Here is a 17,236-nt window from a genome sequence, read left to right as displayed (position 1 = left end):
AAAAAAATTCATCCGTGGAGACATCCTTTGCTCTCCAAGCCAGGTGGTGAGGAGAAAACAGGGATCTCCCTAGGACTCAGGAAGCACTCTCAGCTTGTATTTTAATTACACAAGGAGAGAGGGAGCAAGGGCAGGGATCCAGGGCGGGGATGGACAGGGGAACCCGCAGGAGGTGGGAAGGCAGTTCTGGCAGAGTCCTGGGCTGGGAGAGTGGAGATGGCCCAATCCCTGGTGACCAAGCGGCGCCTCCTCTGGGGGGTTAACAAAGTTAGAAAGGGTTCCTTTTCATAGGCTTGGTCTCTTTTCTTCGTTTCCCCTGTGCCCAATAAGCTATCTCTGTTTTCAAAGCACGGGGCCAGAAGCAGAAAGAAGTAGGAAGAAAGAGCCCCTGCCCGGTAAGAGGTAACTGGGGAAAACACTCCCCTGCTTCCCTACTGGGCTCGTCTCCACCGGGCATTTCCTCCCAAACACCCAGCACCAGACAAGGGCAAGAATCTGAGGGCCGCCCTCCCATCTCCACGCGCTGACGTTCCCAGTGTAGTTCACAGTCGCAGGACCTAGGGCACGGCTCCCCGTGGAGTCACAAGCCTTCAGGTGGCAGCTGTCTGCGGCTACCTGGCCTAGCTTCCCCCACCACACTGTTATCCTGTAAGATTCTCTCCCTGCTGCCACCACTACAGGCCTGACTCAACGCAGGACTCCAGTAAGAACCCTCTGGATGGCCTTAGCCGTCTTGGCTTACATCAAAGAAATCCCCTTTCCATTCAGTCCTGCTGAGATACTGGGGGATGACAGGAATATCTTGTTGCATTTTACAGCGTCCCAAGAAGGCTTAACTCCCATCATTAAAAGAATGAAATGCGGGTGGGAATAAACAGATGCAAACCTGTATTAAATGACAACGGCATATACTATAAAAGGGGTAGTGTTATTTTCACCTAGCACTCAACACTCCCTTCAAAGTCCATGGAGAAATTTCATGGGGGGAAAAATAAGAATAAGCTTTAAAGTAAAACACACACACACACACACACACACACACACTATTTTAGGATCCCTAAATCCCTAGAGTTAGAACCACCACTATTCTGTAACTGTTGTGGCCCATGGTTAACACACAAGGATATTTACAATACAAAAGAGTGAGAATTAAACAAAAAATTTGTGAAGTTCCCCAAACAAATGGCCAATGGCCCCCCAGGCAACGTAAAGCCAGGTCCCTTGTGTGCAATTTGGCGACTTAAATGAACATTAGCGCCCAGACAGGGATCTTCCCAATCACCGTCCTGCTTGTAATCACCTGAGACCATCTCTGTCCCCTGCAGCTCAGAGGAGAACCTGACAGTGGACACAAGTCTAGTATTATGTGATAACTTCCTTTGTGAAATAATGCATGTCATTAAGATTCTAATTAGAAGGCACAAACTCCCTGCTGTCATAAACACATCAGGACTGGGCGGCTCGGCTGTGCCTGTTGTACGTAAGCTGCGCGGACACCTCTCATAAAACTTTCACTGACAAATAATCTAACTAAAGATGTGCAAACTCTTTGATCAAACATCTCCACTCCGAGGTGATTTTATCTTCAAGAAATCATCAGATAAGCATAGAATGATCTAGGTATAAGAACATTTGTTTGGTGTTTCCTATAAAAGCAAACAACTAGAAACAACCTAAAATGGTCATATAAATGATGATAGATGCCCAGGAGGAATGGGCAGGGTCACTCTTAGACCCAGACACCTAGGACTCTTACCTTGGGTTGTAGGCTGAGTGTGCCCTGCACATCACAAAGACAAAAAAAAAAAAAAAAAAGAAAAAGAAGAAGAAGTAGTAGTAAATAAACAGAAGTTCCTCAAAGAATGAATCATGGTCTCTGATGGAAAATGTTATTTGGGAACATGAGGTCATGGCAGTTATTTGATATGAACTCTTGTTTACTATTAATACTTGCAAAACTTCCAAAAACTTAAAAAAGTGTTCTTAAAATTTTAAAGAAAAATTTCATAAAAAAGAAAGGACATGTGAAGCATACAACAGAACTGAAATTTCAGGGCGCCTGGCTGCCTCAGTCAGTTAAGCATCTGCCTTTGGCTCAGGTCATGATCCCAGAGTCCTAGGATTAAGCTTTGCATCAGGCTTCCTGCTCAGTGGGGAGCCTGCTTCTCCCTCTGCCTCTGCCTCTCCTCCAGCTTGTATGCTCGCTCTCTCTCTCAAAAAACTAAAATCTTGGGGGAAAAAAACCAAAAACACAAAAAACTGAAATTTCAAGAAAATACTTAAAACAGATTAAGGAAATGAAAACATTTGTAAGACTAGGAAGGAAAAGATTCACACACACACACACACACACACACACACACATTATCCCCAAACACATTTTTATGCAGATTATTTTGTGGCCAAGATGCATTAAGGTATAGTTTCATTTGAAAACAGATTTTTAATGAATTGTTTTCTTTATAATGTACACAGAATTGAAAAGTTTGAGGAAGTGAAAATTCACGGTATTAATGATTTATATAATTTACTTAAAATATTTAGTACTTTCTGCAAAATCAATGATCACAGGCAACCCTATTCTTTCTTTAAATATTGCTGCATGAATGAAAAAGGGGATTAAGAGTATACTTACTTGATGAGCACTGAGCAATGTACACTTGGTGATTCATTATACTGTATACCTGAAACTAACAGCACTATGTTAATTATTGTTAATTGCACTTCATTTTTAAAAAAGAAAAATAAGTAAATATTACTGTATGAATTTTTGTTGACAATGCCAATAACTAGAGTCCTGCTTTACAAAGCAGGCGTTCTCCAAACTGAAGTTAATATAAAAATAATCAAAGAACCACTAGGACTCAATAAAGGTCTATTTACTTTGGGGTTACTGCCAATAAAACATAAATTGTGAAAATCTTGACTATAACCATATAATTTAGTGATTTTGCTCAAATATGGGGAAGAGAAATAGATTTATGGAAAATATATAATGGACTATACGTCTATTACTCATGCAGACATCACTGGCCTATCAAAAGAACGGCCAGGCATGTGCAACTATAATTATCTTCATTTACCTTTGATATTCTGCTGACTTTCAGCAATAAAAATCATAGCTTTACACAATTTTTTTGACTGTGTCCTAATGAAAGTATATGTGTCAAGGTAGGCAAAGACATTTTATGTACCAGTTTGTAAGCTTGATTTATAACTTTTAAGTATTTAGATATGTGAAATGGGGTCTGCATTTGTAGTTTTGTCCCTGACCTTGAAAATGACATACACAAGTTTCTTGACATTTAAAGCTTTTCGCAATCAACACTTAAATGGAAAATATTATAGGTGTGCTTTTATAGAAACATATATACAGAGGTATGGAAAGCCCAAAACATTAAAAGTAGGATCCCAAAACATTAAAAGTTGGACCCAGGCAATTTTTGTCTCTTGCTTATGGCATTTTCTAAATTTAGTATGCATTCTTTGCAGGATTAAGGAAAGAAGAAATGAATTTAAGAATGACGTGGCAAACAGTACATTACTTTTGACATAGTAATGTCAATTACTAATGAGATAGTAAATCTACGTTTATCAAGTTGTTTAAAGCATAATTTAAATAAATATGAAGCCAGTAAAACCAAAGATTAATGGTAGCTGCACACATGAGCATGTGGGCTATGGATAAACTTCTTTTAAAGAAATTTTAACAGAAAAAGTAGACTTCACGAACACAAGGTTTTGAAAAGTCCACCTCTCTCCATAATGTATACCATTGTCAATGGGTACTACTCGTGCTATTAACGGACCAAAAAAAAAAAAAAGGCATTTAAAGCAATTACGGAACTCTTTTCAGACGTGATGTTGGGTAACAGGCCAAGTAAAAAAGCTTACGTTCTACTCTGACATCCCCCAAATTTTATCTTCACCTCTAAATGTTCGACAATTGGTAAAGGTAAGCGGGCTTACCCCAAAGGGCAAAAATTCAACCTTGCCTACCTTTTCTCTGCTCATAACTCATTAAAAAAAAAATTCCACATATAAAATCCTTTTATACGGAGACGATTTTAATCCTGAAGAACAGATACGGAAGCTTGGGTGAAGGCAGAGGTCTCAAATCTACAACTCCCCATGTCACCCCCTCACTCGGGGCTTAATTTCAACAGACGTGTCGTGACTTTGGCACAGAGCGCTGACCCCTTTCCCCGTAACTGGCAGAGTCAGGTGACAGGAGGTCACGTGACAGGAGATGCTAGCTTTAAACTGGGGACTCAAGTTTCATACTTTTGACCTGGTGGACACGTTTTCGGAAAAGCTCTCGGCCAGGCAGCGAGAGGTTTTAGTCAAGGAATGCTCTTTGAGAAATGCTCGGCTCGTCGGCAATCACGCCAGGAGCACCAAGCAGCGGACGTGGAGAAAGCCCGGGGAAGCGGCCAGAATCTTGAATTGAGAGACAAGATTCCATCAGAAAACCTCAAAGAGAAACCCTGCAACAACAGATAGCCAGAACTGGGGAAACAAATGAGTCCTAATAAACACATCTCAAAAAGCGAGTCTTCTAAGTGTCTTATTACATAAATCTTGCCACCATCGTCATGAGGTCAGGGCCGGCAGCTTTAGAAACCACGTTTCACAAGGAAACAGAAGGTATGCCTTTCTTTAAAAGCAAACCAGATAAAAATTTATGGCGGGATTCACATTTTCCTACCAGGTTTCAATGGTTCTGGAGTGTGGACATTTTCGCAAACTCCCACGCAGTTTAACTAAAAAATCATTTATGAACTACCTACTGTATATAGCACTTCAAAGAGCCCAGAAACAATGATAAAAGCATATGGCAAATGACACCAACAGGACAGAAAAGAACGGCAGTGAGGAGTACAGAGGATCTGGAGACACAGGTGTGCATTCAAATCCTGATGATCACTTTCTAACTGTGTGACACTGGGCTACTTACTTAACCTCTCTGTATCTCACTTTCTTCATCCGTGGGGATTTAATCCAAGAGATGTCAAATGAATTAAAGGAGCTACTGAATGTCAAGTACTCAGGAACATGCCATGCCTGGCACATAGAGCCCTCAGTAAACCTTAGCTATATTGATTATTGACCTCAAAGAATTGTAAAACGCTTCACATTCAAGGAAAAAACATTATAAGCATCACTCCTCCCACCATAAAAAGATCCATGCTTAAGGGGAAAATAAAGGCTACAGAAGGAGAGAATCCCATCCTTAAGGACCTCTCCTTGCAAATGAGGTGATAAAACGTATAAATGGGATATTTAATCTCTCGAGGCTCTGTTTATTCATTTGAGAGGGGGATAAAGAAAAAGATATGTAAAGCCTCTGGCTAACCAGGGTAAATTCCTAATAAGACCAGGACAGAAAGAGGAGGAGCCAAGTTCAGAGGAAAGAAAGAGAGGTAGGGGTCACGGTAAACTAGACCGGTCCGGGATGGTTTCAAAAAAGGAGCTAGCCGGGCAGGACATCCGATCAGCAGAGAGGACTGGTGCACAAAAGCGTAGAGTAGGACCAGTAAGAGATCCTCCAGAATAGAATTCACGTGGGGAAAAAAGAATAGAGTTGCAAGATCAGAGTGCCTGGAAAATCAGACTAAGGAATGTGAGCTTGATTTTATTAGCAATACGGACATGCTTCAGACAGAATTCTGGAAAGGTAAAATGGGCCAGAAGTGTACAAGTTGAAAGGGAGAAAATGTAAGTGCAATCTAGCATAAGAAATGATACTGGGGAACAGCTCTAAGGCCGAGATCTCTGCAGCACTGAATACTGGAATTCCATTCCCCATCAAGAGCCACTCGCTCTTAGTTACTGTAACAAATCTCTTATTACCCACCTACCATGTGCCAAGTAAATCTTATCTCAAATTCTAATAATCACTCAAGGTTGACACAATTATGCCCACAGAAATAATGCCCAGGAAGGTCAGAAAACCCAAGATCCCACAGGGGAGAAGGGTGTAGCCGGGTTTCCAAAAGCCACATCTTTTCTACTTTCAAGGATGAGGCCCTTTTCATTCCAACTAGGGGCATTTAGGGGAAGTATTGTCAAGCTTAATGGAGAGGTCGCTGGTTGCTCATTCTTGAATGTTCCCTGCAGGGGATATGAAAATGTTATGTAGCAGTTATTCTGAACACAAAAATTTTGAAGCCTATTAATAAGGTATCCTTAACAGAGAAATAAAGGGGATCAAGAGTACAGTTAATCACCATGAGCACTGAGTAACACATAGGATTGAATATTGTACACCTGAAACTAATAACACTGTGTTAATTATATTTCAATAAAAAAATAAATTTAAAAGTTAAAAAAAATAAAGTCTACTATTTCCTACCAACATCAAGAGAAGAGCACATTCAAGGCTCAGGCCCTTAAAGGTGACCCCACTCAAAGCCAGTAGAGCTGGAAAAGCAAACATTGCTCTCTCCTGCCTCCACACTGGTTGAAGAGTGAGGGCCCGCCCGCACTGGTTTGTGCCTGATTTGAGAGGTGAGAACAGCAGGCCACAAGATCTGGGGAGAGCAGCCCTTCCCTGCCAGGCCAGGGAGATTAGGGCTCCCTGCTGGCAACAACTGTCCTGATTGCAGCTGCTGGGGGGGGGGGGCCTCTGCTGTCCCCAAGCTGGCAGGGGCCTGAAAATGAGTATTTGACAATAGAAATCTTTATAGAGTGTGAAGAGGCAAGGCACCATAACTCCATTGTGAGAAAAGATAGCAGCAAATGGTCTGATTCTATTTCATATTGTCAAAGGGGTGACCTTCAGGATCTGGTGGAACAAGGAAGCCCTTGAGAAAGGATTTGGGGAGGAGGGAAGGCATGCCCAAAAGTAATAGTCTTAATTCTCTTTTTCTCATCAAGACAAAAAGACCTAAAACCAAACCGAAATACTAAGAAAAGTGGAGAAAAATAGTCTTAAGAACTCTTTCCGGCTTCAAAAGCTATTTGAACAGCTCCAGGTGAACCACCAAAATCAAGACACCGTCCCAAATTAAGTGGAAACAAGGAAGGGGATTCCATTTAACATCTTGAGAGTGAACCAGTCGTATGAAATAGGTGCAGCTGGAATGTTCTCGTGAGCAATATAAGTCTTAAGACGGTAATAACCTGCTTTCTAAATTTGTATTTGTGATCATACTTGTGTACATTTTATATATTCTGAAAAAACCAAGCATTCATGTAAGTTCCATCAATAAACCTCAAAAGATCTTTTGTTTAAACAGTCAGTAGGCCACACCTACTCCTAAAATAGAAAACAGAAAAGTCAGGCTCATTTATGGGTTCCACTGGTGCTTACTGGCCCCTTCAGGACCCTCGGTGCTGTACGTGGCCCCGGGGACATGGAAACAGCATCCACTTCAAAACATCAACATGTTTGCAAAATAGTCTTGCCACTCGGTTGAGCCTTCTCTGTTTGCTTTAAAAAGAAAAAAAAATTGCTTCTGGCTATAGACATACCTCAACTTAATTTCTGCCTCCAGTAAACTTTTTAGCAACTTACTTCCAAATGCTGAAAAAACAAGTTTTCCCAGAAGCGTGCACATAATTTAATTGCGAGAAGCCATAAAAACGCAAGGTCACGAAGGGACTGTAACTCTATTGGGGGGTGTGGGGCACTCAGCTTCTCCAATCCCGAGGAACGCTTGGAAACCAGGAGCCCTCAGCGGACAGCACAGCCTCCCAAGCATCTTAGTGGCCAGCAGCAAAAGGCCTGATGCTATTTAAAGCAGGCAAGCGCAGGCAAGAAGTCCGCGCTTACAACACACACAGGAATTAATTCCACGAGGCCACGCTCCATGAGCTAGCTCAGGGATTCTCAATTGGGAGTGATTTTGCTCCCCGTGGCTCATTTGGTCAATGTCCACAGACATTCTGGTTGTCACAGCTTGGGGGCGCTACTTGCAGCTGGCAGGGATGGTGCTCAACAGCCTACAAGGCAAAGGACAGCCTCCCAATAACAAAGAATTAAGTGACCCAAAATGTCAATGGCACCCAGTTTGAGCCCAGCTCTAAACAGCAGCTGCTAGTCACAATAAGTACCCACTTTGTTATTCTCTGGCCATACTCGCATAAAGCTAAGACATGCAATATCTTTTTTTTTTTTTAATTGCTAGTGTTAGCTTCAAGCTGTGGTCCAACAAGCAACAAGTCATTATGCCTAAATCACAATGAAAAAAGTTAGCAAAGACATCAGTTACCAGGACACTACTGAGTCCCTACAGTTTTGCTGTCCTTGGAAACATGTCACTGCCACACTTACTGTTTCTACTCTAAGATCGCATGATTTTCTTCACTGGATAATTTATCAAAATTTAACAAAAGGATGGTCTGTTATAAGGCACTAACAGAGAGAGACAGGATCTATGTTAAGAGTTTGTCTCCAATTAATACAGCACTATGCAGCTTCTCTGGCCTCCCACTCAAAGTGATTACAATCAGGGATGGAACTTTGAAGGTTGATTAGAAATATTATAATACAAATACATAGCAAGATTAAAAGCGTAACTTTAAATAAATGCAAATTTCCCAAAGTACTCAAGTCACCAGCAACAGAGAAAAAAGGCTCTGCATTCTATAATAAGCTCCCCAAGGTTAGGCAAGTGACTTAATGTCTTTAGGTTAAGATTCATCATCTAGGAAATGAAGAGGGGGTGTAGATGATCGCCGAAGGCCAACTTCAATCACTGATCAAATACAACAACCAGGTCTCCTTACACTGAACCAAAGTATGGTCTAAGGAAAAAGAGTATTTCAAGGACAGAAGCTGAGGGCAGGTTACAGCTGTCCCAGTTATCCTGCGCTTCCCCCCACTTGCACTAGGGGGCAGAGATCTTCCCAAGGGGAGGCCACAAGCCCCCTCCCTCCGAGGTCCACAGACAGGTTTCAAGGGGACTGAATCCCCAAAAAGCCAAACACAAACCCTATGTCTCATGAGCTTTCCCAAGGGACCCATAACACAAATACAAAACCAAAAAAAGTTAGGAATTAGTGTCCTGCGGGCAGAGCCTAGGTTTTCTTACAGATGAAAGCAATTAAACACAGCCCATTGGTCCTTTATTGTTGGTTAACCTGCAACTCCTGTGAAAAGCTCTGGTGCTCTCTTCATGAAAACAAAGGTGTATGGGTTTAAAAAAAAAAAAAAGCTATAGTCTCAACCATAGATTTCTTTAAAAGTAAAAATATGAATTAATGAATGGTTAATTCCTTTCCAGACTGCCTCTCACAGCAAATGTGGGTATCACATACAAGATGTCACTTTGAAAAAAATGAACATTACTATGACACAAGAATATATCACTTTGGCCATTAAAAATAGTTGTGAGAATACAGTAAGCAACCAGAAAGCTGATGACTTGAAATATTATACCCAATTAAGTCTGATAAAGCAAGTTGGCGAACAGAAACAAACCCTCACCGATGTAATTTGCTGGAAGATTCCAAAACTGTCCAACATCCCCTGGCTTTCAATGAAAGTCATATCAGACTCCCTTAAGTCAACTAAGTTTACTTTGAGCCACTTCGAACCTCAAACTTAAACAAAATTTGTTAAATAAACACAACCAAGAAAGGAGAAGCCAAGAAACCACTGTAACTATCCTAGGGAGGGGGAAAAAAAAAAAAAAAGGTTCTCAAGTCAAGGGTTTTCAAGTAACCTTGGTGTCCCGCCCTCAATGACCCTATATGGGGCATCAGTTTAATCTTTAAAAATAATCAGTTTGCCCTAAACGATTTTCTTTAAATTCGAATTCAAAATCTGCCAAGGACCGTCAGCACAAGTACATGAGCTTTTGATCTCCGCCTCTGGAATGATCTCAAACCCTGAACGAGTACATCTTGGTGAGAACTACAGCCTAGACTCCAAAGGTCCCGCAGGCGGAGAACACAGTGAATGATTAAACCCTCGCCTCCCTTCTCGCACTTCATTAAGCCGTCTCCTCTGGAAGGGTTTGCGCCCCTCTCACAGGAAGCCGGCACGTTTTGCAAAGGAAATACCAGACCAGAACTTTCTTGGAGAAAGGCACGTCCCCGTTGAACATTTTATTGGGCTTCCCGCACCCAGGCAGTCGGGCCCCGGCGCCCGGCGCCTCACCTCGAGCGGGGCGGCCCGGGGACACCCCGTGAGCCAGCCACCCACGCGGAAGGAGGCTCACCTTCGCTACGTCCCGGAGCGCGGGAACAAACAAAACCTGCCTCGGCTTACTCATCCGGAGACTCCGGGGGGGGGGGCGGTGATTTCAGGCGACTCCCGAAAAGTTTCGCCCTCCCGGGCTTAGGGCAAGGTCCCCAGAGAGCGCGCGGCGCGGTGGGCAGATCCCTCCCGGGGCGCCGGGGCCAGGTTCCGGCAGGGTCTCCGGCGCGAGCGCACTCACCTCGGGAAAGAAGTTGTCCATTGTTCCAGGGCGCTCCCCAACTTGCCTGAGTCCCGCGTCCGGCTCGCGGAAGTCAGCCCAGCAGACGGTCCGGGGAAACCATGCGTGTCACGGCGCGACTCCGAGGAACCCGAGCCCGCGGGGCTCCCCCGCTGCCATCGCCTTAACCCCTTCTCGTCTTTCGCACCTTTTGTTTGCCCAAACCCAAGTCTCTAACTCATCCGTCCCAACTGCAGCCTTTGTCTCCCTGCCTCCAAGTTCCTTACTCCTGGGCGCAGCGCTCGCGAGCGGAGAACAGCTGGTGACACATTCTTCCACCGGACTGGGGGAGGGCGGCGGGGGTCTTGGGAGCGCGCCCCCTCCCTCTGCGCTCCGGCGGAGGCGCTCGCCGCGACGGAAGGACAGAGGCTACAAAGCGAGCCCGGAGTGGCTCTCCCCGCTCGAGCGCCGCCGCGGTGAGGATTCGGGCGCCGGGGCTCAGCCGGCTCACTGCAGCTCGGAGACTTCAGACAAGAGTACCCGCCCCGCCCACTCACCCCGTCCCGCCCCGCCAGGAGCTGAGCCCCGCCCACTCAGCCGGCCCTCCCAGCTCGTCCGCCTCGCCCCACCCCTCCAGAAGCCCGGCCCAAAGCCAACCCCGCCCCGCGCTTCCGCAGGGTCCGGCCCCGCCCACTCCGCCTGGGGCGGACACGGGCTCGGCTGCGGGAGGGAAGGGCGAGGCTGGGGCTGCACCTCATCCTGTCCCCGCCTCCCCACCCAGGAGCGGGCGGGGGAGTTGACTCTACCCTCTGGTGATTGAGACCAAATAGTCACCGGAGAGGAGGGGTTGGGGGATTCTTTTGTGCCTTTGATCTTCAGCGGACCCTGGAACAGGCTCAACACAGATCTCATTAATGCAGCTCGGCAGATGAGCGACCCCGGGGAAGGAAGCGCGGTCGGCCGAGCTGCCCCGGCTGTTGGGCCAGATCAAAGCGGGGAACGGAGGCTGCTCAGTATTTCTGGAAGCTGCCTTCCCGTGTTGAGTTTCTCTCTTGCAGTCAGGTTAAAAGACGTTTTCCTAGCAGCGGGCGAATGCAGTTTTGTAACCTGGAAGAGAACAAGGCCAACTGCACTGTAAAAAATGTCACCCTTTTCCTAGACCTAAGGGAAGCAGGCAAAGGCAAGTGAGATGGGTGAAGGATCAGACCCACCTGAGACTGTTTCCTCTAGGGCAGGTTCTCTAACTCAAGGGTGCCCGGGAATCACCTGGGAATATTGTTAAAATGCAGATTGGAATTCAAGGGGGGGCATTTCCAACAAGCTTCCAGGTGCTCTCAAAGGGTGGCACCTGGCCCTGTGCTGATCTGCAAACTGGAACCTGTCTGTAACAGGTAGAAAAACTTGAGAGCCAAGGTTCAGGAACTTTTGTGGCAATTTAAAAATGCCACAACAGCCAAGGAATGACCGGTGGACTCTTTGAACTGAGTATAAACCAGTTTTGGTGTTGTCAGACTCGGTGGTGAGTCATACCTGGCACAGCAGGGTTCTACTATTGGTATCTGGCAAATTGGAAACAAAAACGACTAGCTCTTCACCACAAGTGGTGTGAGAAGCTCTCTCCAGGGGATTTGCCAACTGCTACTCATCCTTTAAAACTTAAGCAGAAAGTCACATCTTCCAGGGAAGCCTTCCCAGAAATGCCAGGCCACTCATCCAGCTTCCAGCCTCACCTCACCACCTGGTGTGCCTCATTCCTAGGACTGTTGAGGAAACCATATGTTTCAAGGGTCTTTTTATTAGTGTCCTGCCTCTTCAGTTGGGAAAACAGAAGTTCCTCAACAGGGGGAACTGTGCTTTAAAACGTGCATCCCCATTCTTACGGAATGAATGGATGAAGCATCCTTTTTTAAATCCTTATGGGAAAATCCAAGCGTGTTTGAAACCTGAACCTCAGAGCAGTGCTTCCCAGCATAAATATCCTGATATCCTCCCTACTTGCCTTTGGAAAGAGTCAAAGTATAAATTAAATAGTGATTGAGTGCTCTGCCAGTGCCCCGGATCACAGGTTGACATATTGGAGCCGTTAAAGCTTGTGTCCCAGGTTGCAAAGAAAACGAAGATGGAGCCAGGACCCAGGCACCGAACAAGGTGCTTAGTCAAATGAGCCTTGCTGCCACCTGTGCTCAGATACTGGTGCAAAACAATTACAGTCATTATGGTATTAATCTATACAGAACATCTCTCAGGAGAAATGACCAGGCTGCTTGTTCTAACGAGTATGTGGGTGTGGCTTGGTTCCCAGCATCCACCCAGCCACTAACGGCCTTGGCCATGTCATTTCAAAGTCACTTCCCAATACTGGCTCATCAGTTGTCACGAATGTACCACACTAATACAACATGTTAATGTTAGAGGAGACTGAGAGGGGGACAGTGAGGAGACACTTCCCCTTTGTTCTGTAATCACAAACTGCTCAAAAACAAAGTCTATTAATTTTTTAAAAGTCACTTCCCTGTTGATTAAGATTTAGTTAATAATTACCCCCAACTTGACTCATATAAAGAATTGTGAGCCAGAGCCAATACATAAAAGTTTAATTTTACTGAATTATATGTCTTTAAAAAGTTTACACCACCTTATCAAAACCTCCTGAAACAGGTGTTAAAAAAAGAAAAAAAAATATACGACTCAGTCTCGGGGAGTGGGTTGGGTGCCTAAACACATCGACATTTTAGTAAGCACCCAAGTAGGCAATTCTGAGTTTGAGAATCACTGCTTTCAGTTGTCAGAATGCATCAGATCTTCTGTATAAACACACATCCTCCAAAAGGTGTAAAGATGAACAGTAGTAGTAAGTCTCTGCTGAACAGCCAAGTGCCTAGTTATTTTAAGCGTTCTGGATAGAAGATCTAACTTCCAAGTCTTTGCAGTGGAATCCATTGTTTCAAAGGACATTGTTAAATTTACAAGGGCTTAGACAAAGTTGGACAGAGAAGGGGAAGCATTTTAAATCAATAGATTTCTAAGAATATCTATCTCGTTACCATTTTTAAAACGTTATGGGCTTCCTTTCAAGAAGCTGCCTTAGCATTGGCCAAAGCCCCCTGAGCTAAAACGGATAAACCCCGCCCTCTACGAAGGGACGGGCAGAGGCTCAACGCAACGTTCATGCCGGAATGGGCACATTTCTCAGAGGCCAAGTTCCTTCTCAATGATCCTTATTTCTTGAAGACTCCATGCTAATTTTTCATTTTCAAAATAAAACGCCAAAAAAGCTCAGGTTACATTCTCTTATTTAGTTGCAAAAATTAACCCACGATGGACAAAACTTTAATACAGATGGGAGAATGTCTCCACTTTAAGGGAGAATTATGTAGGTGTCTGTGTGAGTGAAATAATGCAGTCTTCCTCTGTTTTTGTTTTCCACCGTGTGTTTGTTTGCTTTTAGTTGAAGTGTGCTGTCTTTAGCTCCTTTGTGATTTCAAATTCAGTCCTTTGTTCTGGTGGTTCTGTTGCTGTTAGCACTTCTTAATCTGGTTGTGTCTTCGTGTGCAGAATCTTTTCCATCACTTTTGTTTTTATAAAATACTCACCTCTAATTGCTCCAGTCAGAGTAATGGTTTAATTACTAGGTATGGAAAGGGAAAGTTAGGAAGGTTCTTTCACACAAATTAGAAGCTGAGAACTGACACAACACTAAAATCCTGTTTTTCGTGCTTCACTAAACAGCGGTGGTCCTTTTGGTTGACTTACAGTCTTGGGTATTTAAAAATTCAAATGTTTGCCTTTTTGAACTAAAAAATGAAGGGAATTTTTAAATGTCCTTTAAACTTTCAGACAAGTGTTTTGTTTGCTTATTTACTTCTGATAACTTGCGATTCAAAAATCCCGAAGGGAATTTTTTTTTTCATATGAAGCGGAAAATGATTGTGCAAGATTTCTGTAGAAAGAATAAAATTTGGAGTGAAAAGATGTGAAACGTTTTCCATTGTAATAGAATCAAACAAGTACAAAAGAATAAACAGAAATATAGCACAAGGGATAAGACACTCAAAAAAACTAAGTTACTGGCAGTCAAAATTTCTAAACACCACGAACAAGGGCTGAGGTGTAAATTTACCTCCTCAGAAGCAGGACAGTCCACAGACAGTCGATTCTAACCAAATCCCATCTTTTCAAACTACAGCAGCAATGCTTTATAAATTGATGTCCCACACAAACAAGGAGAGTGGTTTTCCTAAAATTAATTCATTTCCATTTTAAGCGCTTGGTCCTGGTTCTGTTGAGTGGGATAAATGTATCCAAATCCTTGAAACCCTCCAGGACGATAGTCGGCCCACTTAGAGATTGTGTGACTGCGCCCTTTCTCTTCCGATTTCTTTGCATCTTCCTGCTCCCTCTCTTTCAGTGCTCCAGAGGGGCCCCGAGGCTGACTTTCCAAAGCTGCTCCTGTCTCCCCCTCTGCTGTTAATCACATGTTTACCACTTCCAAACCTCGTGCCCTCACGCACTCCCCCTTCTTGCATCTGCCCTTTTCCCTGCTCCTGCGATTCAAGCCAGTAAATGTGATTGTGTCTATTCTCCCTGAAAACGGGACATCTCTTCAAACCCCTACCTTGTCACATGCTACACCTCATCTCCAAACCATCAGCTCTTCAGCCCCTTATGATCAGATATTTGCCCGCGATTCCATTCTCTCGAAGATCAGCTTGACCTTGAAATAATCAAATTCAACAGCTCGTTCTCAAAGGTCACCCCCCCCTTGACAGGGCCCCTCCTCTGGAACTCTTGCACTCCTTGGCTTTGGGGCCAGTCTCCTGAGGGTGCGGGCTGGAGACTTAGGCACACAGGACCCTAGGCTCAGAAGGGGCCCCGTGCTTGATTTAATTCTCTCCTGCGTTGTCTTAAAATCCTTAATGACCTTTGTTTTTCTCTTTTGCAATGGGCCCTGAACATTCTGTAGCCGGTCCCTCCTCGCTTTGATAACACTGCATGAGTCTGGTTTTCCCAACTTGCTGGCCTCTTTCTCTGCCACTTTCACAGGCTCGTCCTCTCGCCCTCCACCCCACCCCAAAATATGGTCAATCCTAAGCACATGTCCCTTCCACATGCTTACATCGTCACTCTGCGCACTTCTTCGGTGACAGTCTCTTCAGAGGTGAGTCCGCGGCTCAAGCTCTGAGAAGTCCCAGCGGCCTATTTCCACACACCTGTCGGCTGCTTGCGGCAGGTGCTTCTCCTCCTTCATACACGCAAGCCAAACCTTCTTCACTCTCCTCATCCCCTTCCCCCACCCTGCCTCTATTTATTCGCGAAGAGAATCCAGTCACCTTGATGAGGAGGTCTGTCACTCCGAGCTGCCCCCCATCTTCTGAGGACCCTGTCGGCCTGCTGAAGGTGACTTCCCGGTGTGAATCCCTCTCACCCAGCGGAGAGTCTTCGAGCTTCTTTTGCTCCACACGTCTGACTTCAGTCCCACCAGGTGGCCGCAGCCTCTCACGGTCTCACCTGGCGAAGCAGAGAGGCTCGGCGTGTCCCTGTGGGTGACAGGGGCGGCGGCAGGGGCAGAGTGTCCGTGTGGTCAGCTGGGGGTGGGGAGCAGGACTACCAGACGAGCAGGGGCCGCGCAGGTTTCTGAGGTGGGTGAGTGATGGACGCGCCAGGCCCGTTCCAGGCGGTGGGTCTGAGAATCGTTTCTGGAACTCTCAAACCCACTCCTCCTCCCCTTACAACAATACAGCAGGCTTTGTAATACCCTTCAACGAATCTTTTGCTTAAATTCACTGAAGTGGGTTCTGTTGTCTGCAATGTGCCAATGCCTTAGGAGCGGTGCCACGTTTAGACCCAGGAAAGTGGGGCCCCGTGTTGGGGGGTTGCTTTTCTCAAGGTGGTCTAAGTGCTCCCTTGAGGCCTGTCACTGTCGGGGGCCAGCTGTGTCAACCAGAGAAGCCACGGGGGCCCGGATCAGTCCCATGGGGGCTCGGTCTTCATTTCTCCTCTTTGGAGCCCTCTCTGCCTCTACCACGCACGTGGTGTCACACGGATGTCCAGAGCTGTCATTTATTGGGGTCCCTCCAGAGCCCATGCCCGGACCTCAGTCCCAGGGAGGATGGCCACCTGGATTCTCCTGCTGGCCAGTGCGATGTGCTTTTCACAGGAGTGTGAGGGATTGGCCTCCTGAACAAGGCTGACAAGCTATTCCTGAGTGACCTTCAGTCACCTCACACACAGGAAGACGGCCATAATCCTGGCCACCAACAGGACAGGTGGTGCGTGGATCCTGAGAAGACTCTGTGTACATTCATAGCAATAAATCCTGAAGGGCTCATTATTCTTAATCTTCATGGAGGAATCAGTATACCTCATATGGACTCATGAATTTTGTAATATATATATTTTAATCAGATTATTTATATATACACGGGGGTTTCATATACCTTAAGGACAGCCCTGAAGAACAGTGCACACACACACGCGCACACACACACACACACACACACAACTGCCTAAGGCTGGCGTTCAGTGAGACACACACACACACACACACACACACAACTGCCTAAGGCTTGGCGTTCAGTGAGACACGATTCGTGAGCTGCATCACAGGGCCAATCCGATACACATTCTTTTTGGTAATGTGGCAAGATTTGTTATCCCCACCTGAGATGGCCTGAAATGGCCACTTTTGCTTTTGCTTCTTAAATGAGTGAAGAATATGTTTGGAATGTTTTTTTCCCTGAGGTTTCCAGTAAAGGCAAGGGCTGCTGAGAGTATCTGAAAAAAAGATCAGATAAGTGCAGAACGTTGTTTGTGTAGAATGTGCAGGACAGTTGTTTACAGTAGCTAGAGACCTGGACAGCACACCGTGG

General features: G+C 45.2%; 1 protein-coding gene across 1 annotated transcript in view; it reads right to left on the bottom strand.

Annotated features, from left to right (window-relative positions):
- The window catches only part of MYO10 (myosin X), a 228,227-nt gene extending 217,323 nt beyond the window's left edge, over positions 1-10,904 (bottom strand). Inside the window, exon 1 of the mRNA XM_011231438.3 lies at positions 10,389-10,904. Within this exon, the coding sequence (XP_011229740.2) occupies positions 10,389-10,409 (21 nt within the window). The 5' untranslated portion in view covers positions 10,410-10,904. The remainder of the gene's footprint in view (positions 1-10,388) is intronic.
- Between the last annotated feature and the right edge of the window lie 6,332 nt (positions 10,905-17,236).

The sequence above is a fragment of the Ailuropoda melanoleuca genome, chromosome 3 (assembly GCF_002007445.2).
Source record: "Ailuropoda melanoleuca isolate Jingjing chromosome 3, ASM200744v2, whole genome shotgun sequence".
NCBI classification, from domain to species: domain Eukaryota; kingdom Metazoa; phylum Chordata; class Mammalia; order Carnivora; family Ursidae; genus Ailuropoda; species Ailuropoda melanoleuca.
The sequence above is the reverse complement of the archived record's forward strand: the minus strand, read 5'-3'. Positions and strand labels throughout refer to the sequence as shown.